The sequence below is a fragment of the Nicotiana tabacum genome, chromosome 12 (genome assembly GCF_000715075.1).
Source record: "Nicotiana tabacum cultivar K326 chromosome 12, ASM71507v2, whole genome shotgun sequence".
Lineage (NCBI taxonomy): Eukaryota > Viridiplantae > Streptophyta > Magnoliopsida > Solanales > Solanaceae > Nicotiana > Nicotiana tabacum.
Window position 1 is genome coordinate 3,002,750 of NC_134091.1, and position 24,740 is coordinate 3,027,489.

Sequence of the window (24,740 nt, forward strand, 5' to 3'; positions counted from 1 at the left end):
GACATCATCGCTAGGGGCTCGGGAAAATCGAGGGTCGAATTGTTTCATATCATTTCATTCTAAGAAACGCGGGGACTATCTGTATACGGTCAAAATCGAAAAGTATGATTTTGAAGGCTTAAAATGGGCTATAAGCCCGAGTCTGAGGAGACTTGAGGTGGGTGTCGAACAACTATCTCGAGGAAGCTGATAGAGTGTGTGGCATAGACCGCATCGAGGGCAACATTATCTCGAGGTCAATCAAGAAAGAGCGGGAATTTCTTAAGGACATGTGGACCTAGACATTAATTATAGGATAAGAGTCGTACAAGATGGGACAGATCCGTACTAGGCCGTTATACACCTGTACCCATAGAATCCTCTGCTTTTATGAGGAATGTACTATATTGGGGTTTTCCCCTCCTATATAAAAGGGACCCCAATCACTTTGTAAAGGAGAGATCATTCATTAAAATAGAACATTCTTATTCTTCTCTTGTTTAAACGTGCTCCCTAATTGCTCTTCAGTTTTATTGCCTTTACTTTATTATTCGTACTTTATTACTCTCAGCTGACCTCGAGGTCCTTGGGTAAATCAAGCTCAAGGCCCCCTACTGTCTCAACCACGCTGACTTGATTCTTTATTTCTTCTTACTTAAGCTCAATATTACTTAAATAATCACTAGTATTAGAATATATGACGTATCTTTAAAACCACAAAAAATCTTTAATTGTTAAACCCATTTTTTGAGGTAAACAATATGATAGCTCAAAAGTTATCACCAACTATAAAAAGATTGCAGTAATAACTTTCTCTCCTTGACGAGGGTTAAAGAATTGCACTTTAATATGGAAAAGGACGATGATAAGATACAAGAGTAGGTACTGAAAAGTAAATAAGATATAAATAACTACATAATTGGTTTTCTGTGAAATGTATACTGTCAAATTACAACAAAAATCACCAAAAAAGGCATCAACTTATTATGTACACAACTCCTCAAATATTGCCAATAGGATGAAAACAAAGACATTAGTCCATCCACAGTGATGACTGATCAAAAATGCTTGCCATCTGCAATTTTCAAGATTTAGACTGTTCCATCAACAAACAACTTACCTTTCTATAATGGTCTGTTGTGAACATCAAATGAGTGTCCATTTCAATCAAATTAAGAACAAAGGGACCAGTTAGAGGGGACCCTGCTCGACGGCAATTGTGGCATATTACGAATGTTGACATCAAAAGGCAGCATACGATACTCGATATCTAGCTCTTTGAATATCTTTATCATTTCCTCAACTAAGAGAGCTCTCCTTGCCCATCTCTCCCCCATGTCTTGGAAATTCATTGTGTGCGAAAGCCATACTGACCACTTTATCCTGTTCAAGTCTTCTACATCCCTCAACACAATTGCTGGAGCTGGATACCAATGATCACTTTTGTTCTCAACATACCTGTGCCATTACAGAAGCCATGATATATATTATTAAAAAGGAAAGACTATTAATCAGTTTCTTGATTACGCTGAGGAACAACTCAAAAGGGCGTCCTGTTTCGTCCATTTTACCAACATCACACCAACCAATATCTTACTATGTGATGTGATAGCGATTGAACTCCACATCATCAACTATTAAAAGCAATATTTCCATGAAAGAATAAGGAAATATGTTGAGGAGTGGCGGAGCCACATGGGTCCAAGCTTCGCCGGAAAATTACACTGTTTTGATAGGTACTCCCACTGTTTCATATTAGATGAGGTACTTTTCTTTTTAGTCTGTTCCAAAATAAATGACACATTTCTAAATTTGGAAATAATTCAACTTCAAACTCTTCATTTTACCCATTTTACCCTTAATGAGAAGTTTTTATAGCCACACAAATGTCATGGTCCCACAAAGCTTTTACCCATTAAGCTTTTAAGACCACAAGTTTCAAAAGTCTTTTTTTCTTCTTAAACCGTGCCGAGTCAAACTACCTCATCTAAATTGAAACGGAGGGAGTAATTTTTGTTTTAATTTTATGCATAGCCAAGATCTCTTCATTAGTTGGGGGAAGAATAGCCCCGAATCGGATTTTTGTGTGTTTACTTTATAAAATTTTGCCACTCATTAGTGAAAATCTTGGCTCCTCTACAGATGTTGAGCATCATAAAAGAGTAACTTAACTAGTATAACTTGAGATCGGAAAATGAAACAGCTCAAATTTATCAACTGAAGATGAATAGTAGTATATACCTTGTTATTTTCTCTTTCATCATAGAAATTTTTTCCATAGGAGTTGAGATATGAATGCAGAATTCAATTGCATCTCCCATGTCTGGACTGCGATAGTAATTACTTATCGGCTTTGTAGATAAGACACTGTTTGGATATATGATCTTCTGGTTATCGTATCTCAGGAAAACTGTGGTCAAGATATTCATCTCTTCTACAACCATCTGAACCCAAATATCAGAAAAGGTGCTTTAATATACAAATCAATACTGTCTGAAAATCTACCTTAGAGTGGAAGAATTTCTCACCTGAGTTCCGTCAATTTCAACACGATCACCAACATCAAATGGGTGCATCACAAATAAAAAGATGATTGCCTCAAATGTCATCTTGGCCGTGTTTCCAAACATGAATACGACCAGAAGAACCTGAGAACTCAAAAAGACCAAGAAATGTGTAGTGGCAACTTTGAGTATAAGCAGCCAGACGACCAGTATGATAACCCCCACTAAGACGTTCAACATGTGATGCAGTTTGTTCACAGCAGTCTTTGTGTCATTCAAAGACAAAGCAAGAGCTCTCCGTTCTCTAAATGCATTCACCTGTAAGGAGAAAAGATCAAATATATGAATATCCTAGAAAGAGGATTCCCAAGTCTCGATCCTTATTTCACAGTCAAACTGTGAGCAATTGTGGTACACCCTTTCTGATGGGCGGCAACTTTTCAGAACTTTCACTTAAATTTCTTGTTCAACTCATTCAGCTACATTCAGCTAGAGGCATATCTTTTGGGAGACAATACATCTCCACAATGAACTGTAAAAGTAAAAAACCTATGTCTATGCATTGAGATGAATTTCAAAACCATCTTTTGACTAAATTTTGGAGTATCCCTATTGTTGGAATTTGGAGATAAGAGAAAAATAAGCTTTCTAAAAATTTCATGGATAATTTGCATGTCTGAACAAATATTATGCACCAGAGGTAGATACAAAAGAAAAGGCCATATGGGGAAAGAGAATATTGAAGCAAATTGGCCATATACCCACCACCCAATTTTTCAACGCACGTTTACTAATTCCTTTGGCTTCAGTGCCACCTTCAAATAGCTGCATTGTTTTCAAAGCTTCATCTTCTCTCATAAAACGCATTATATCCTCCAGATAGATGAACCTAATGGCAATCACACAAAATAAGCAAATCAATTAGATCCGAGAATCAGAAGCCACAAAATATAAAAGCTAAGGGTACAAGGGATGATTGTAGGGAATAAGCTTGAACTCATATATGAGGGCAAACGTGCTAAAAGGGCAGCAGCATGTTGATGCAACCACAAAACAAAATCAGAAGAAAATATCTGGTCAACACCTAAACTGCACTTTCACATCTACTTCATGCTACTTGAAGATTAACAACAAAGCAAATAAGCTACTTATGATTTACATCGTCAAATCAGCAAACAAAATACTAAATAAGTTGCAATGAGGAACATTACTTATAAATCCTAACAGCACAGGATACTTACTTAGAGTCAGGCTTCGCCACATTGTTAAAAACCTTCTTGGCAGCGATTTTTGCCTGTTTCTCGCTAGTGATTTCCACTGCAGCTTCATCATCATCACTCGACTGCTGAAGCTGCTCATCCAAAGTTGAGAGCACACCTTTACGGACAATATTAATCAACCTTTTCATATTCCAAGCTGAAACATTCTTCTGATTCAGCCTATGCAGATGATCTATAGTTATGCCTCCCTCTTGTTCTTTTTCCTTTCTAGACGTAGATCTCGAAAACATAGGACTCCTTGGCGTAGCAGCAGCGGTGGACTTCCGTGGCGTTCCAATCGGTCTCTTTGGAAATATAGTGGCCTTGAGATCAGGAGGCAATGTAGCCCCAGCACTCTGAAGCTTCTGCACCTCAGCCATAACCCTCTCCTCCTCTTCTTGCTCCATCCTAATCTCAACCAATGGCGGTCCAGACAACGTCTCGATCACATACTGAGTAAACAAAGCTTCTTGAATCCGATCAAAGAACGCAGTAACGTGAAACGACATAGCCAAAACCTTCACCAACAGCGTCTTCAGCAACCAAATGAATGTTCCCACCAATAAACACACCCAAATTCTCGACACATACCTTAACACCTTCGTATTAGTAATGCTCTCAACCTTCTTATCAAAAATACATTGCCACGCGATCAAAACTAGACTCAACCAAATGCAATTCTGCACTGAATTCCTCAATCCATACACAAAATACAACACCCTTTTTCTTAAAACAAAATTCCTCTCAATCAAGAACACCCCTAACTTAATCCCCCAACCAGAAACCAATCTCCCACATATCAAAACCAAAACCATTAACTCCCATTTCCACAACGGAAGCCCGAAAATACTCCTCCCTTTAAATTTACTAATAGTAAGACTACAAACAAAAGCAGCAATAATCAAAATCAAACTCAAACTCTGAAGAACAGTCCATAGATTAAACTTCATTTTCTTATACTCTTCAGGAAAATCTTCATCTGAAAAAGGGTCATCATCGTCATTTTCACTTCCTTTCCCTAAAACCCCAGATTTCATAGTAATTTTCGGTGACCTCTGATCTTGCTCCGGTGGGTCCACTAACCTAGATTTAGTCCTAGTAACTAAAAGATTCGACTTTCTCCTAAACGAAGAACTAGAACTGCAAACTAAAACCTCATCCGGTCCACCACCCGGTCCAAAATTACTCACATTGGACCGGCGGCGAACCGATCCGTGACCGTTACGGTTCTCGTTAAAAGAAACTCGAACATCTCTCGGCGTAAGCACCCCCCGGTTGGGACTCTCTTCAAGTACCCTCGATAACGGCGACCGCTGTGAAAATGGTGATTCCGTTATAAAGTCGAAATCTTTATTGTTATTATTATTATTATTATCCCTTTGTGTTCTCATAAATGCATCGCTTGAGAAATCGTAACTTGAATCTCTATATATCTTGTTTGCAGCATTCTCATCAGTGCTATTCAACTGGGGTTTTGCAGAGGAAGAAAGTTCAGTTTCTTTAGGGGTTTTGGGGGTTTCTCTGCTGTTTGTTTTAACGACGACGTCTTTTGAATCAGACGTATCCATAGCTGGAGAGCCCATGGCGGGAGAAGTGCTGGGTATTGGGGTTTCTTTTAAGAGATTTTGGCGTTCTTCTACTGGGTGTGAAGGTGAGTTAACACGTTGAAGATGATGAACTGGAGATAGAGATTTGAAAGATTTCAGCTTTTCCATTTCAAGAACTGAAGTGGGCTTTAGTTTAGTTTCTAACAAAAGATGAGTGAGGAAAACATGAATATTTTATTAGGATTTGTGGCGGTGAGATTAAAAAAACAGAGCTAAGAGCTGGAGGAGTGAAGTGAAAATTGAAATTTATGTGCAATAAAAAGAAAAGTGCGGTTTTGGTACAGAGAGAAAAAGTTGGTGTCTTTGTTGAGTTTGAAAGTTGAACGAAAGGGAAAAGGGGATGGACCAGTGTTCCAGTAATGGAGGAATGGAGCCCGGTAAATCCAGACCGTACAGTTGCTTGGGATGCGTGTGGATGCATTGCTCCATGTTTGAGTTGTTATCAATTTGGACAATAATCTAAAATTAGCTTTAAAAGTAATCCCTCTCGTCTACTTTAATTAATTATTTGGCCTATTGTTTGTGATACATAATATTTGATTTTTTTATATATCAAAAAAGAATTCCTTCTTTCCAAAGTTGTTATTGGAATAAACAGTCTAGGAACAGTTTGTTATATTTCCAATAAACAAATTAAGATTAATATGGTCAATTTCATTATTAATTAATGCTAAACGGTGAATTCCTTAATATGTGTGAAAAGAGCCAACAAATCACCTAAAGTGAATCAGGGGAAGTACTTTTTTCAAAAGTGAGACGCAGTTTATGTTTGACTAATTAATTTAAAAAATATTTTAAAACAACAATTAATATTTGACGAAGCTTTTAAAAAGTATTTTTAAGTGTATTTTTCTTAAAAGCGCTTTCTAAAAAAATACTTTTTGGGAGAATTTACTTTTTTCACCTTCTACAAAACTACTTCTTGTTTACCTATAAAATGGTACATTTGAATTTATAAGTGATTTATAGACAAATGAATCGATTTGATCCTAAAATGATAAATAAATTAGACAAAAATATAAGGCTTAGTCTTGAAGTTGAGATAAAACAACAGAAATATTGGTTCCGGGACAGAGCTTTCGAAGGCAGTAATAACAATATGAATAAGCAAGAAAGTAAAATGTTATTGAGCTTTGGATAGAATATAGTGTATGTTTATCAGAAAATCCGTCTCCCTTACAATAATTGTAGAGCTCATTGTTTATAGTTGCACCTAGGGAACAAGGTCTTAAGATCAAGGCCCTCTTTAATGACAATTATGAGGGTCATTGAAGAGTGAGTAAAAGTATGCAGTAAATGACATATTCTTTGTAACAGACCATATACTTAATGTTGTAGAATATTCTCCATTAAGTGCAATAGGGCGGTAGACATTTATTTCGCCTTTATCAATACCATTCTCTCCGACAACAAACGAGATCGTTGCCTTCAGACCCGATTGTCTTCTGTCTTCGGCCCCACGTGTCGCTTTCTCAAGTGATCATTTAATATGAGCATATTTTACCCTATACAAATAGTCCCCCTACTTTCCGGTAGCGTAAACTTGTATCACCAGAAAGTTGGTAGAGATACCTTTTTTGGCAGAAAATTCTCTGACTCCTTCTGGAAAGTTTTTGACCGTTGATTAGATGCATGTCTCCCCGCATTTAATGTCATGAACACGCATCATCCTACGATTTAGCATAATTTTTGTCGGTTATCGAGGTAATTACGCCTACAAATTTAGCTGCATATTCCTTTACTTATACGCATCAAACTTCTCCATTTATACTTCATAGCCATCCGAACTTCCTCAAACTCTCTTTACTCAACCCATACTTGTCTTCAACTTTCTCTAATTTTCTTCTTCAGAAAAAATCCTTTTCTCCCTTCTGATAACAATGGCCTCTTCTCCCAGAAATTCAGTTCCTCAAAGAACAAAGGCAAAGCTGATGATGATGCTCCTCCTACAGTGAGCACCATCATTCCAAGTAATCTTGTCATAACTAAGGACTTCGAAGAGAAGTATCTTTCCGCTAACCCTCGCACGTGGGTTGTGGGTGTGTATCCTTCTTCCGTACGTCCTTCTAGCATTCCTGCTGTGAAGGGAGATTGTCATTGCCATGATTTAAAAATGATCACTCCTGACCTGTCAGAGCGGATAACCTCACCCAAGAAAGGTTTCACATATTTTTATGTGTATCCCTTCACTTTGGGACCGTTCTCTTGGAGTGAAGAGCTTGATTCCGTTATCGTGGAATTTTGCATCCATTACCAGGTATGCCTGGCACAAGTAAGCCCTTCTGTGTGGAGGATATTTTCTTGTGTTTGGCATCTATGCCAGGAGATGGGAGAGGAGCTAACTCTAGATCGATTAACGAACCTTTATTCCCCAAGATTTTCCTTGGGGAATGATAAATTTCAGCAAACGTGGCCACTATGCTCTGCTAACAAGAATGGATGATGACAAAGACCGTGTGTGGATGGAACGATTTATTGCAATTTCTACCAGGGATATCATTCCGGCCATGACTCCATCCTTTCCGGACTTGTGGAACCGTACTCATAAGTTCACCATTTGTCTTTTCTTTTAGTTAAAGATCACCCCATGTTGTTACTGATCCCTCTTCTTTAACTTATTTCTGCAACTTAGTGGACACCACCGAAGGTTGAAGGCTTGGACCAGTGGGTCCAAAAGATTTTGGATGTCATTACGCCCGAGACCTTCACGCGGAAAGAACTGGCCCCTAAATATGGGTGGAAGGCGAAAAATCATGGTAGGTCGAACTCATTTTGTCTTTACCTTTCGTATAGGAAGATTAATTAATCTTTCTCTCTTGTTGAATTCAGGTCTATCCCAGGGCTCATTTTTCGTCCCCGAGGAGGACATTTTGGCTGATCCTACTAACGCGGGGAGGCTAGTGCATGAGGCTTTCACCCGAACATGTGTCTCCGGGCCTACTTCTGTTGCAAGTGCTTCTTCTCGGAGTCCCCAATCGGAGAACAAGCAACAAAAAAGGAGACGTTCCTCCGCGGCGAGGAAAACAAAATAAAAAGGCAAAGAGTGCCACAATCGAGTCGTCTTCGGATATTGTGGTGATGAGCATCGTGTCTGAGCTGGCCATAGACACCGTAGTGATCGGCGATGATGGGAAAGTCAATGATGAGGGGCTTCTCTATATATAAGACAATGATCTTCATCAGTACAACAGAATGCTCAACCCGTTGAGTTAGTTACACTAACCGAGGACGATGCCTCGACACTCTAGGGGGAGTACGATAAGGTGGAAGATGCTAACTCTCACTTCTGAATCCTAGTCGTCATGCCAGATACCGTAAGAATGAGTACCGGGTCCCTTCTGTCTTCGGTTGATGAGCAACTAACAACCAGTATTGCATTTGTCGCAGCTGCTTCTCAACCTATAACGTCATCAAGTTCATCTCCTTCTTCACCAACTCTGCCTTCGCCACCAGCAACTGCTACATCATCTCCACCGACCGTAGTTGTTTGAGAGAAGGATATCCCTCCTCCTCAGTCCCCAGTTCATGGGATTTGTGGCATAATTATTTTGCCCGCTCTGAAGATCCCCAAAGGAGGAGGAGTGTTACCCTCTCGATTTTTACCGGGTGCCATCTGTTATCCCGGCCAGTGGAACTTGCTAATTATCTAAAGCCTTTGGCTTAAGAAAAAGATAGAAATAAAATACAAACTCTCTCGGACGAGTGTTTTTTGAACAACTCCATGCACAACGCGACGACAGTATAATCTTTATTTCCTTTAATGTTTCTTTTATCTTTGTTATGGTAGAGTTTTGAGTTTGCATTTTTGTTTTGCAGGCCAATTTTCTTGCTTCCGAGGGCCTGCAAAGGCTGATCCTTAATAAAGAGGAACTTACCTTTGAGGGGGATCAACTATTAGCTGAGCGAGACCAGATTGATGCTCGCCTTTCAGAACTGGAAGCACGAGCTGCAGAGGCTGTTGAATTGGAGGCTCGGTTGCAGCAAAGCGAGCAAGAAGTAGTGACCTTTAGCCAGGAGACCACCTAGTTATGGGTGCAATTTGAAGAAGCTAGGGCAAAATAGGTCGAGGTCTACAATGTCATTCTTGCTGCATCTGATCGCGAGGCTGCCTCTGCCAAAAGATTAATGTAGCACCCCCAAAAATTTCAAAGTACTTAAGCGCTATTAAGAAAGTTGATGTGCGCTAATTAAATTATTTCATGTGCATATGAGGACTATTAATATGATGGATATTAATTTGGATATGATAATAAGTGTACGAGGCATATTATAAGTGATGTGGGGTCTAAGAAGAGCCCTAAGTCTAAGCCAAGTTGGAAATTACATGATAGACAAAAGTTCCAAATGAGTACGCACAAGACCAAACTTTGGACGAGCATATCTATATGTATATAAGGAGTTATGTGATGGAAAGCCTATAAAATTAAATATCTTTGAGTATAGTTTCTAATGCTTAAAACTGTTTATCATTTGGACATTCCTACAAGAAGTTATGACCATATAACCAAAGGCTGACAGATGAGTCTATGGATGCGAAGCATCAGGGGCTGCATCCGAAAGAATGGCTGGCAGTGAAGTGCTTCCATACATCCAACGCTACGTCCAAAACCCAAAAATCATGGCCTATAAATACCAAGTTGGGGGAGAGAGTATTTTGAGTATTGGGGGTTAGGGTTCTTGAGATGAATGGACGATTTTAAGCTTAAATCAAGTCCAATCAATCAAGCTAAGTTGTTAATGTTGTTTTGGGTTGATTCTTACTCAATATACATGAGTTCTAACATCATTCTTGCATCTCAATGCTAGATTTCATCATCAAATCCTCAAGAACACTAAAATCACCAAAATTGTGATTTTTCAAGATTGAGCTACTAGAGATAATTTCAATGCTTCAAACTCGTTTATTATGAGTAGTTAGAAGTATTTGAATCATTTGTTACAAGTTTTGATGGTTTAAATATTGGATTATAAAACTTTAGTTTATGGAATGAGTAGTACTTTTGAGAAAATAAGAGAGACGATGAATGGTAATCTTGGCAATGAAACATATGAATACAATGAACCTATGGAATTATTTGTTAGCAAAAGATGGAAGCGGTCAACTAAGTAATCACCCGAATTATATATTTTGCAAGTGTTGATTATGGAAGACGATGATAGTAGGCAATGGACAATTGATGTAATATCATTAACGACTTCGAATGGGTATTAAAATATAAGAATGAAGCTGAATGGTCTAACTTGTAAATCTATTTGGCGATTTGAGTTGTTCGAAGCCTTGTAGCCAACTTATGAGCCATATATGAATATTGATCTATATCTTAGGTCATATTTTTTATATAATTAAGATATCTAATTGTAGATATCGACTTGTTGGTGACGTTGAGCATTTTAATCAACGTTAGAATGATGGAAGAGGATTGAACACTTGTGAATGTTAATTAAGTGAAAGCGAGGTAAGTTGATTAAAACTTACTCTTCTTGAAGGACTTTCTCTAAAATCATATTTCGAGTTAATACTTAAGTTGTTGCAAATATGCTTTCGTGATTGTGGGGACAAACAAGTACGGATGTCTCTATGTACTAGAATATTATATTGCATATGTAGTGTTTTGCCGTTTTATAAAATTTTATTTTAAATCTTATTGGCAAAATGACACTCAAGGTAAATGTTATAAGTTTTTATCAAAACTTCCGTATTTAAAAGAGTATACACATTTGAGTGCTAAAGATAAGTTTTCATGAAAAGTATTTCTTTTGAAAATTGACGAACATAATAGCACTTGTGATATCTTTTAAAGATTGATGTTAAATTGCTAAAGTCTTTAGCATGTAAAAGGTTATTTATTTATTTATTTATTTGAAATGATTTAGATTTTCTATAAATGTAATGAGTTGATAAAAATAGATCCTTTGAAGCTACTATGCTATGAATCTATTTTTGAAGTATCAAATATTTTGGGAGTTGCTTGTGTTCACCGAGATTGACTTCGGATCTATTGTGTTCGTCGTCATGAAACTACACGTGCCGATGTAGGCATAGATAGCCACTTTATGGTATAGACTACGGCAGAGTGCTCTCCCTCGAGAGGGAACTATTTTGTGCTATTATTAGTATGGCTGAGTCGATTCATACGGGACTACGATGAGATGACCTGAGCAAGTAGGGTATATGATACTTGTCACTAGGTACATAACCTGGTTGACCTTCTTATGTCAGTGATGGTATAGTACTCCCAGTAAAAGGTAAGGATGATTTTCTTATGTTTAGGCCTAAGGAGTCGAAAATGATTTCGATGACTCAAAGCAAATGTAATGATTTTGCATGATTTTCAATCCAAAATCTTGGATTGATATAAATGTTTTAAAAGTTTATATTGTGAGTTATATTTCACTTGGTTGTTATTTAAAATAACAAGGGTCATGAGTTGATAAAATTTCTAATCGTCTTATATCAAATATTGGTGCATTATTTTTATAAAGTTTGTCCCAAGAACTTAGAGAGTCTATGATACTTATTGAGTATCGATGTGGTGTACTCAGCCCTTAGGCCCCCCCTCCAGGGCCCTTCTTACTTTACATATTTCAGTATGAGGTATGATACATGGCATGCAGTCAGGACTAGGGTGACTCTCTTCCTGAAGTATATGGTGAGGCACCACTTCTATTTCGTGGTAGCTATCATGTTGTTTTCTTAATTTATGCTAGTCGGGTATTATCCCAAGTGCTTAATTCTATTCTTTGGTATAAAGGCTCTGTAGATAGTTGTGAAAGGTTATAATAACGGGGTTATACATGATATATATGAAAATATATTTATTTTACTTAATCTCATTGTTATTATCATGAAAGGTGTCATGTGTGATTTCGAATTGAAAAATATTTTATCATTTAACTTGAAAATGTATATAATTTTCAAGGAGCTTCCGTAGTTAAATTGGTTTTCATGCATATGATTTGGGTGAATCATATGGGTTGGTTCACTAGGTCGGGTAGTGTGTCGGGTGCCGGTCACATGGATTTGGGTTGTGACAATTAAATAATTTGGAGGCAGCTTTAAACTCCAAAGCTAAAGAAGTTGTTGTTTCTCGGATGGCAATGGGACGGGGCGAGGCGGGTACGGGGACGGTTTGGAAAAACCCACAAAAATATCAAACCGCCCTACATAGTTATTTTTTCAGTTTTCAACCCGCCCCGCTTAAATTTTTTTCTTTTTTCTTTAATTTTTTCTAAAACAAACTAGTTTGACATTTTATTATTTTATAAAATGAAGAATTTAATAGAATCACATAAACATAAAACTGAGAGAGTATTACGCTGATCTTCCAAAATAAATGGATTACTATCATCTACTATTACTAATACGAAATTTTGACTTATATAATATTATTTTGGTGAGACTTATGAAAATTGATTAATTATAAATCCAAATAGTATTCGTTCTAGTGAAGAAGAATGTGAAATTGTAGTTGAAATGATTGCTTTGTCTAAAAAAAAGATAAAATTCAAAGTTACCCCGCATTGAACCCGCCCCGCCCCGCTTTAAAAATTTTAAAAACTGTTTTAACCCGCCCCGCCCCACACTCGCATAAGAGTAGACTTGCCTTGCATCAAACAAAACCCGCCCCGCACCTTCCCCGCTCCATTGCCATCCCTAGATGTTGTTGAGGAGAAGTATGCCCAGTTGGAAGAGAGGCAAAAGAGAGGTATAGAGCATAAAAGAGTTTTTCACTCCACCATCCGCGACCTTGATGCTAGTCTTCAAGCTATTAGGTCAGATAGGAATAATCTTTCGACTGAGGTTGACCAGCTTAAGGAAGAGCTTCAATGCCGAGCGGCCCTCATTTTTGAAAAAATATATTCTTTGTATAGCATGAGGAGAAAAACTTTGGAAGAGGCAAAAGCGGGAATCATTGATTTTGATGCAGAAATCACTAAGGCGTGTGAGTTGGAGTCAATTTCCCGAAGGTGTTTTCCAGTCCGGCCTGATGCTATCAACTCTTCTGGTTCTGATTCCGAGTTCTTGGGAATTGAAGAAGAACCTAAAGGTGATGATGCTGAAGGACAAAATGGTGAAGGCCAAGATATTGATCCGCTGGTGGATCTGCCCACTTTTCCTGGGGGTGTAAATGCTTCTCTTCTTCTAGGTTCTAGAGATGCAATAGCTTAGTTTTTGCTTTCTTTCCTTTCCCATATCTTTGTACTTGTACCGTTTGGCTCGTTTACTATGAATAGAAACATCTTTTCATTTAAGTTTCGTGCAAATTTTTCTCTTTGCGTACTTTCTGTTTAAGAATTGCGCAGGTTTTTCTCTTTGCGTACTTTTTGTTTAAGTATTGTGCAAGTTTTCCACGCCGAGATATGCGAGGCTTCGGGTGTATTTTTCCCCGATAGAGTTTGGATTCCGGGCATCAGTTCTTCTGAAATCAATCCTTTAACGTGAGGGTATCATAAGAGAGGGCCCTCTTATATTTACGGTGCTCTTGAAAAGGAGGTCTCTTGTTCATTACGGCACTAGCATTTGAAGTACTTGTTTCACTTTCAAATGAGAAAATTAATTCATTATTTAGACAAGAAACAAGATAGAAATAAAAGGACTTTCTTTATTCCTTCCATTTTGAAAAGTACATAAGCATTCGTTGTGCTAAAAATAAATTGCCATTACTTGTGGCTAACTTGTACAACTTGTTTCTACGGGGCTGGCCGCGCAGTCCTTGATACCGATGATACAACTTTGTTTCCAGGTTTTGTATACCGGTCGATGTGGCATTCATTGTTGTTGTATCCTCATATCATTCTCTTCCTAGTGTTCGAATGCGAAGAATGAAAATTTGAACACTGAAAGTTTTGCACCTTTTGTGGTTTCAACTGGTGAATTGCTAGATAATCTTCATTTTGATAGCAACCTTCACTTCCCCTTAAAAATTTATGTTGTCGAGCCAAAGATTATCTAACAATCCCCCAGTGGCTTGCACTTGTGAATGGTCAGGTAATCTTTGTTCGACAACAAATTTTACTTCCCGGTAGGAACTTTGCTACCGAGTAAAAGACTATCTAACCACTCCGTAGTGGCTCTTTGCTTGTGTGCCTTGTCATTTAAATGTCTTATTTCTGATGCTGAAGCTTCCGTTGCTACCTCATTAAAAATCTTGCCAGAAATCCCCAAAGAGACAAAAATTGTACCAAGGGAAAAAACGTACATCACCTACTTTCAGTATAGGCGAGGCTCATCAGCAATAGTATCTCTTGAGGTGTGCCACATTCTAGTTGTTTGGAAGCTTTACTCTGTCTGGATTTCTAACTCGTATGACCCTTTTCCGGTTATAGCTGAAACCTAGTAGGGGCCTTCTTATGTTGGACCTAGCTTCCCTGCATTGAGCTCCCGGGTGTTATGAGTTACTTTACTTAATACCAAATCTCCTACTTTGAAATAACGGAGGTTGGCTCTTTGATTGTAATATCTTTTCATTCTCTGCTTTTGGGCTGCAATCCTTATATGCGCCAAGTCCCTGCGTTCATCGAGCAGCTCTAATTTGTCCAACATTGCTTCATTATTTGTTTCTTCATTCGCTCGAAAATATCTCAAGGTAGGTTCCCCTACTTCCACCGGGATCAAGGCTTCTGGTCCTTACACAATAGAGAAAGGAGTTTCCCCCGTGCTTGACATGGCTGTTATCCGGTACGCCCATAGTACTCCTAGCAGCTTTTGGGCCATTTACCTTTAGCTGCTTCCAATCTCTTTTTGAGATTTTGTATAATCACCTTGTTTGTTGATTCTGCTTGACCGTTTGCACTCGGATAATAGGGTAATGATGTGATCCTTTTGATTTTTAAGTCTTCAAGGAACTTTGTGACCTTTGCGCCTATAAATTGTGACCCGTTGTCGCAGGTTATCTCTTTTGGTATCCCAAATCTGAAATTATATTCTCCTACAAGAAATCTACCACTTTACGTTCGCCAATCTTTTGATAAGGATATGCTTTAACCCACTTAGAAAAATAGTCAGTTAAAATTAAAAGAAATCTTACCTTACCAGGGGCCGGTAGCAGCAGTTCGAGTATATCTATCCCCCACTTCATGAACAGTCATGGTGACAAAATTGAGTGCAGTGGCTCCGCCGGTTGATGTACCAACGGTACGTAGCTTTGACACTTATCACATTTTTGAACATAAGCCTTGGCATCTTGTTCTATTTGGGGCTTGTAGTATCCTACCCTAATTAATTTTTACACTAAGGAATCCGTGCTTGAGTGATTTTCGCAGATCCTTTAATGGACATCTTGCATAACGTAGTTAGCTTCGGAAGCTCCCAAACATCGGGCCAACGGCTCCCAAACATTAGCGTTTTAGGGCCATAAAAAGAATTCAGGCGATTCCCAAACATTCGTATGCACGCCACTCCATAAATCCACACGACCAGCCCCGAATCTCCTATAATTTTGCGAACTCATAAAAAATGACCTAATGAATAACATACATCGTTTCACCATAAGCGTTCCTGCCCATAAAATAGGAATTCAAGACGATTCCCAAATTTTCGTGTGCTATAGTCCACATCATCTGCATGAACCCGGGAGACCGACTCTAAATCACCTAAAATTTTACCGGCGCATAAAAAAAGACCTAATGAACAATAGCAATTGCTTCGCATGACCGCTCCTTATTTTATGGAGCTTTAGGGCCATTAAAAAAAATTCAGGATGATCCCTATATTTTCGTATACGACCGGCCCCGAATCGCCTAAAATTTTGCGAGCCCTTCAAAAACGACCTAATAAATAATAGTCCTCATTCACCATGACAATTCTTCATTTTTTGGCATTTTCTGGCCATAAAACAGGAATTCAGAACGATTCCAAATTTCGTATGCTATAATTTGTGCCATATACATGAATCTAGGTGATCAACCCCGAATCGCAATTTTGTGGGCCCATTCAAAATGAACTAATAAAAAATAATCATCGCTTCTCCATGACCGTTCCTTATTTTTTAATGTTTTAGGGCCATAAAACATAAATTCGGGGTGATTGCTCGATTTTCGTGTGCTATATTCCACGCCGTCTAAAATAATTCAGGCGATCGGCCCTGAATCACTTAAAATTTTGCAGGCCTATAAAACACGACTTAATGAAAAATAGTCATCGGTTTTCCATGATTGTTTCTCATTTTTTGGTGTTTTAGAGCCAAAAAACAGGAATTCATAACGATTCCTAAATTTTCATGTGCTATAATCCACGCCATCAACATGAATTAGGGCGACCGGCTCTGAATCACATTAAATTTTGCGAGCCCATCAAAAACGTCCTAATGAATAATAGTCATTGCTTCACCATGATCATTCCTTGCAATTAGTATTTTAGGGCTATAAAAAGGAATTCAGGACGATTCTTTAATTTTCGTGTGCTATAGTCCACACTATTTTCATGAATCTGGGCGACCGGCCCCGAATCGCCTAAATTTTTACAGACCAATCAAAAATGGCCTAATGAACAATCGACATCGCATTGACATTATCGTTTCTCATTGACGTTTCAAGGCCAAAATGAGGAAGTCAAGACGATTCATAGATTTTCGTGTGCTATAGTCCACACCATTTTCATGAATTAGAGTGACCGGCTTCGAATCGCCTAAAATTTTGTTGGCCAATCATAAATGACCTAAAGAATAATAGTTATCATTTCTCCAAGATCGTTCCTCATTTTTGGCTTTTTAGGGTCAAAAATAGTAATTCAAGGCCTATAAAATAGGACTATAGTCCACGCCATATCCATGAATCCGGGCGATCAGATCTGAATCACCTAAAATTTTGCGGGCCTATTGAAAAGGACAGAGTGAACCATAGTCACAATAGTCATCTTCTTTTTTGGCATTTTAGAGCCATAAAATAGGAATTAAGGACGATTCCTAGGCTTTCATGTGCTGTAGTCCATGCCATCTCCATGAATCCGGACGACTGGTTCTGAATTGCATAACATTTTACAAGTCCATAAAAATGACCTATTGAACAACAATCATCGTTTTTCCATGACTGTTCCTCGTTTTGTGGCGTTTTAGGGTTAAAAACAAGAATTTAGAATGATTTCCTAATTTTTGTGTGCTAATCCATGTCATATCTATGAATTAGGGAAACTGGCTCCAAATCGCCTAAAATTTTGCGGGCTTATCTAAAATGACCCAATGAAAAATAGTCATTGATTTTCCATGATCCTTCCTTGTTTTTTGTGTTTTAGGTCCATAAAAAAGAACTCAGGACAATTCCTAGATTTTAGTGTGCCATAGTCCAAGCCATCTTTATGAATATGGACGACCGGACCAGAATCTCATAAAGTTTTACGGTCCCCTAAAAAATAACGTAATGAACTATAATCATCACTTCTCCAAGACTGTTCCTCGTTTGGGGTATTTTGGAACCATAAAACAAAAATTCTGGTTGATTGCCTAAGTTTGCGTGCTATAGTCCACACCATCTGCATTAATCCAGGCGCCTGACTCTAAATCGCTTAGAATTTTGCAGTCCTATTAAAAATGACCTAATAAAAAATAGTCATTGCTTCGCCATAACCGTTCTTCCTTTTTTGGCATTTTAAAATCATGATGAGTAGGGATTTTGACCGCTTAATTGTCACGCCCCAAAACCAAGGAGTGCGACCGACGCTCAACCGAGTAAACCCGACTAAGTAAACCTGTTAGGTTTCATTCTACCCAAACCAATTTATGAATAGATAGGAGATAAATTCTATCAACCATACTGTATAAATATTTCATTAACTTTCCATTTTTGTTTTCATTAGCAGTTGCAACCATAATATCCAAAATATTACAATCTTTGTAGATATGATGAAAAACATATTTGCCAAATATCAATATTCCAATACCCGACACCACCCGCAACCTATCTATGGAGCCTCTAAATACAACTGAAGAGTAATATGGATAAACCTGCAACAAGGCTCCGGCTATACCTCAAATGAATAATACACAATAACCAAATGACACAGGACCCCGAAATGAAGTGGGAATCACCAAGTTAGCTAGAAGGAATATACCGCTATCTCTGATCGCTGCCGCCTATTGTGGAAACACCTGCATCCATTAAAGATGCAACGTCCCCGGCAAAAGGGACGTTAGTACTGTCGAATAGTACTAGTATGTAAAACTAAAGATCATCTTTCAAAATAGAATAACTACATAAGGAAAGGAAAGGCACAGAAATGGCAAATTTCAATCAATTATATCCAAATGTGCAATTGAAACATATTAATTAACTCCTTTCGAATTTGCGAAAGTATTGCATATTTTAGTTTGGGGAGATCTTTAGTACCGATAACACCACAAGTCACGATTTCACTGTTCACAATGCCACCGTACTCTTGGTATGGAGTTCGATCTCGGCTCGATCGGCTAAGCCACCTTATTTGAAGGTGTAACCACAATCACATTTTGTATCACAATTTCCAACACGAATTGCCACCAAGTGTGCGACATGGCGTCCGATCTTGGCCCGATCGGCTAAGCCGTCTTACCACAGTGTCGTGTGGTTCGACGTATCCATATTTACCAATAATCTCATCCCAATATTCCACAATTCACCATACACCGGCACGTGTAGTTTCGGGGTTAGGTTATTTCAACCTACCCTTCCTTGGTGACTATCGATCTTCCAAAAATATTGCTTATATATGTATTTCTATTAAATGGATTTGCACACAAAGGTAACACATATACACATGCAATCATCTCAGAATCTTTCACGTTGTACAAATCCTTATTAACATTTTCAACCTCTCACAATAGCAATATTTCCTTTGCTCTTTGGGCCTTTCACAAGTTTCTCTATTCATGGCACGATGGTCGTGTTTCACATTCCATACTTTCACTTCTTTTAATTTCAAGGATCATCACCAATTACCAACGTATAACGTATTTCAGAAATCATATATCTTAAGTTCGTTAGCAATTGAAACTATAAACACAAACATAACCAATTCAGTTAATTCCTCAATTCACATTTCATTTCATCATTTATTTCATAATTCTTGGCACTTGGGCTCATGTTACATTTGGAGTCTTTTCCCCTTTTTATTCGTTCAATAACATCATCTTCCATATTGACGAGAACCAACACACAATGAATTGCACACATAATAGAAGGAGCATGTAGGATCATAATTCACATTTTCAAGTAGCATGGTGACATGGTAACACATAGAATAATTAGGGAACATAAACCTTTCAACATATCACATTAAGTAGTCAATACCATATGATCAAGTAAGGGACTCATACCAAGTATTCAAATACCAATGATTTGATTCTAAGAAGAATAGAGTCAGCCATACATACCTCAAAGAGCTTTTAGGCAGATTCCACATTTTTGAAGTTATCTTAAATAGTTGAATTGAGGCTCGTCTCGTAATCCATTTCATATATGTATATTATTCTTAGGCACAATTATATGTGTGTGTGTGTGTATCTATACATACATATATATATATATATATATATATATATATATATATATATATATATATATATATATATATATATATATATATATATATATATATATATACATATATATATATATATATATATATATATATATATATATATATATATATATATATATATATATATATATATATATATATATATATATATATATATATGTATGTATGTATGTATATTACCCACACTCCATATCCCCCAGTTCTTTTAATTAATTTCCAAGTATCTTTATAGTCTGTCATCGGCTAAACACACTCAATCAAGGCATTTAGTACACATATGTGCATCCAGGAGTAATAAATTCATCGAGTTTTCCTCACCCAAATGGGTATGCTAGTCTTCATTTAAATTACGACTCAGAGTCATACCATTTTAATAATGAATCCATACATTGAACGTCTATATTCTGATATAAGGCTCATTTGGAATAATCAAACTTTACGAGTTCATCCGGGATGACCCGGAGGGTGGGAATTAGAAATTTTGAGCCGATTATACTTAAACTTACAGAAAACATTACGGAATTCCATTTCGAGAGATAAAGTTTAGCCAACATACCTAGTTGAGCTTTCCCTAAGTTACTACAATGCACCAACATCTCTAGCAGTAATAATCTATAAGGAGAAAGCGGAAATCAATTAATAAGTTAGAAAGATTTCCCATGGAGTAACTCTCTTAGGAATTTCATCAAACACCTAATCATGTGAAATAGACTACAAGGTTCTATAATGGAAATTTCTTCTTCCCTCATCCAATCTCATATATGAAATATTAGAAGTAGGACTTACCCGGAAGATAGTGAGCTAGAGATTAGCATGCTTGATTCTTGAGGGTTTGTGCAAGATTGATGATTAGGAGGCTAGGTTCCCTCTTTCTCTCTCTAAAATGCTCTCACCTCTCTCTAGATTTAGTGTAGAATAGTCCCAAATGAAGCCCCAAAGCTTATTTATCAAAAGTGGGTTCGTATATGAAAATTTTCAAAAATGACCCCCGAAGTCAATTATATGGTGTAATTATGCTATAACATAATTGAAATGTGGGCAGCATTCTTGGAGGATAATCATTATGCGATAGCATAATCGACAACATAATCGATTATGCTACAGCCTAATCAACATGCGACAACATAATGTTTTTCCCGACTCTGCTTCATTATGCGACGCATATGCGGTCCGCATAGTTGTTTTACGATCGCAAAATTGGTCGCAAATCCAACCTATGGTAATTTTATCATAACTTTGTGTAGAAATGTCCAAATGATAAATGGTTTAAAGCATTAGAAACTAGACTCAAAAACCTTTCATTTGATAGGTTGTTCATCACACAAAACCTTATATATATTTAGATATTCTCATTCAAAGTGTGGACTTGTGCGAACTCATTTGGAATTTTAGCCTACTATGAAATTTTCCAATTTGACTTCGACTTAGGCCTCTCCTTGGACTCCACATTAATTATTATAAGGATTATACACTTATTTACTATATCTAATTCATTTACATCATATTTATAGCACATAAAATATTATAATTAGCCTACCTGGCACCCCGAAATCCTAAATTACTTAGAAAAATTTTCTGGGGCCTTACATTTTCCTCCGCTTAGGATCATTCATCCTATAATGAGAGGTAGAGTCCACACCAAATACCTTAACATAACATATCTCTTTTCTAACCTGCCTCAAGTCCCTAAATTTTGACTAACTCCCAAATTTTTCAGAAATTTCGGTAGCATCTTTTTTGTAACTAGGCCTATCCACCTGCCAGAGAACCACTAAAACCATCCTCATAACTCATCCACAACTCGACAAAGTACCACAATGTATATATTCATAATATTAATCTCAGCATTACAAGCACTACATTATCATAATGATACCTGAACATGGACCACCCATCTTAAATCATAACACCTATAAGGTACCTTTCAAATCAAAACTAATTGTTATACAATAAAGCGAAAACATTTTCTTTCCACGACACTTTCGGCCTTCACGGTGGCTTTCTCGACTTACAGGCTTTTCCATAACACATTCATAGAAACAATCCCAACCCCCAAACTTATATAACATGGATGATAGCTAGATACCATGCATAAACTAACTATCCATTAACTTTACCTTTAATAATTTCCACCTGGATGATATACAAAGGATCTTTAACTACCTTCTTAGACATAGACGTATGAAAACACAAAATACATGTGGACAACTATGGGGAAACATCATACTCCTAGTGCAGCCTAATGTGAAATGCACTTATGTACCCTTCATTATCAATTCACATAATCTCTTCAGGGGAACATATGGACAATAACCTGTTCACCCTCCTAAATTCTAAATCTCTACGCGAACACCCATACTAAACCTTTGATGACCTTCAACGATTACTCTAAAATGTGCTATCATAATTTGACCATAAAATTTCCTATCGAATATATGTGACCATGCTGTGATGCTTCCCATTTGACATGTTTAGACCTTTAATACCTAATAGATTCAATTCAATAAGGAGCAACAGAGTTCAAGATTGGGCTGAAATTACTTAGGAATCCATTAAGGTGCTGAGCAGAGTATTTCATAAGGTTATATGCTAAGAGACATGAAGATTACTACTAACAATGCTGACATTGTTAACCTTTGTGATGACATCAATTATCAGACAAATGAATCACAGAGGTAACTAAAGATACGACATCTTGTCTTCTCAGTCAGTATGCCTATGGTATGTGTAGAAACTTGGAAGCATCTAATCTCAACCTTTTACGAGTGAAACCATATAGCTAGGACATCTTAATATGGGGATAAGATCATGTATTGGTTAGAGAGGTTCTAATGGTTAACATGATGGTCTGGGGAGAAAGAAAAATAAAACTCGTATCCACCGAGGGAGGTGGAATGCCAAGGATAGAAAAACTCCCCGCATATGACAATGACCTGGTCAATGATTCTAGAAGTCGAGTGTGCAAAGGCATTAGAACCCAATGAGGCAATATAGAATAATCATGGAAGGTTGCAGATGTTCATAATGAGTTCTCCATGGATGTTGACTTGAGAAGTATCCCGATGCTAATGAAAGACAGGAAAACATAAAAAGCAGGCGTTATGCTATGATAACTCCCAAAGGTGCATTTAGTCTTGACGGGAAGTCTAGTAAGGGTCCTTATGAGATAGGAAGTGTTATAGTGACACATAGGAGGACAGGTTCTCTCCTAGTTATTGAACAAGTGTTGGGAAACTAGCTCAATGAATTCACTAATAGAGGAACATCATTAACACATGTTGTGGAGGTGTAAAGAGAGAATAAATATTTGTCATGCGTTTGTCATGCTTCTGCTATATTAATTCCCAACTAAGGTACACGACCATGTCACAGACAACCACAATACTAGGAACAAAGTGAGTTACTTACTACGGGATGTCCCGAATGGATACAGAGGTTATACTGAGATGGCGACACAAGATATTTCTATGACGGGGATGTGAGGATCTCAGTTTTCAGAGAGACCTTATGCACACAGTGACCATTTCGATTGACATGCACTCATATGATAGGTGTTAAGACATGCTCTTATGTTACTAGACAGTGAGAATGTTTCATAATGATATTCGCAAGAGTAGGGTGACTATTCAAATCGCAGAAGCCATATACACTAGTGAGAAGAAGAGTGACTTGAGAAGGATCGCAACACTGGGATGCCTTTCATGGAACTTGACACTACATAGGTAAACATTATGACGGTACAAGTATAGGCACTCATGAGCATATGTTGTCCATTTAAATAGAATGATTTTGTAAGAAATTCATCGGGTATAGTCCCTTGTTGAGAATTTAGGAAAGCAAGTGGGAAGTATTAATCCTAGAGTTACAACTCAATCCAAGGACATAATTATAGAACTTAATTCCACAAGTGAATGTAAATAAGAGAATTGGTGATAGAGTGGATTCACGACTAATATGTCTTGTTCAAGGAGTAGGTTCATGCAATGTTTTATGACTCAATATCTTATTAAGACCATGTCTATGAGAAATCTTCAATATGGATGTGCATATACAACAAGAGTACGTTGGTTGTACTAAGGAGTGATTCACTTGGTGAATTTAGGTTGATAGGGAAATAACTTAATTGATGCCCCTCGACTCCACATCCCTAACGTACGTTGGTAACATACTGATATTCTACATGATCTGGTGGTGCAGTGATATCAATAAGAACAAGGGTACTCCCCTTAACAACAAGTTCTACCAATCCCTCCATGGCTCGATACATTCTCTTAACAAACTCTTGGGCAATCTACCTCAGATTTAATGGTGGGGTCATTCCCTCCTTACTATTTCAAAGTCATGAATTACTCATCTTGAGATAAGACATAGCGAGGAAATTCGCTCCTTATCTTGAGTGCTACCACACGATCTAGAGTATCAAAGAAGGGTGAAATTTCTAAATGTCCAAGTAGCCTCCTAATTATAGATGTGGTCGGCAATACACCGATAAGAAGGACTCTACTAGACATGGCTCCGAGACATCCTAGGAAACTTTAAAACTTTAGGCTCTAATACCAAGTTTGTCACGCCCCAAACCAAGGAGCGCGACCGGCGCTCAACCGAGTAAACACGACTGAGCAAGCCTGTTAGGTTTCATTCTACCCAAACCAATTTATGAATAGAAAGGAGATAAATTCTATCAACCATACTGTATAAATATTTCATTAACTTTCCATTTTTGTTTTCATTAGCAGTTTTAACCATAATATCCAGAATATCACAATCTTTGTAAATATGATGAAAAATATATTTGCCAAATACAAAATTTTCTAGTTTAATTCCAATACCCAACACCACCCGCAACCTGTCTATGGAGCCTCTAAATACAACTGAAGAGTAA

The 24,740-nt window shown here is 37.5% G+C and overlaps 1 protein-coding gene across 1 annotated transcript; it reads right to left on the reverse strand.

Annotated features, from left to right (window-relative positions):
- Positions 1-862: 862 nt before the first annotated feature.
- Positions 863-5,793, reverse strand: LOC107815921 (mechanosensitive ion channel protein 6). The gene is made up of 5 exons (XM_016641573.2): positions 3,725-5,793; positions 3,249-3,372; positions 2,508-2,801; positions 2,221-2,423; positions 863-1,437 (listed from the first exon to the last, which is right to left on the reverse strand). Exons 1-5 carry the CDS (start codon positions 5,455-5,457, stop codon positions 1,152-1,154), a joined length of 2,640 nt encoding a protein of 879 aa, XP_016497059.2. The 5' UTR covers positions 5,458-5,793; the 3' UTR covers positions 863-1,151.
- Positions 5,794-24,740: the final 18,947 nt, after the last annotated feature.

Coding starts and splice junctions, on each gene's coding strand:
- LOC107815921 (XM_016641573.2), bottom strand. CDS start 5,457: ATGGAAAAGCTGAAATCTTTCAAATCTCTATCTCCAGTTCATCATCTT. Junction 2,802..3,248: donor GTGCGTTGAAAAATTGGGTG/GTGGGTATATGG, acceptor TTCTCCTTACAG/GTGAATGCATTTAGAGAACG. Junction 2,424..2,507: donor TTGAAATTGACGGAACTCAG/GTGAGAAATTCT, acceptor ATTTGGGTTCAG/ATGGTTGTAGAAGAGATGAA.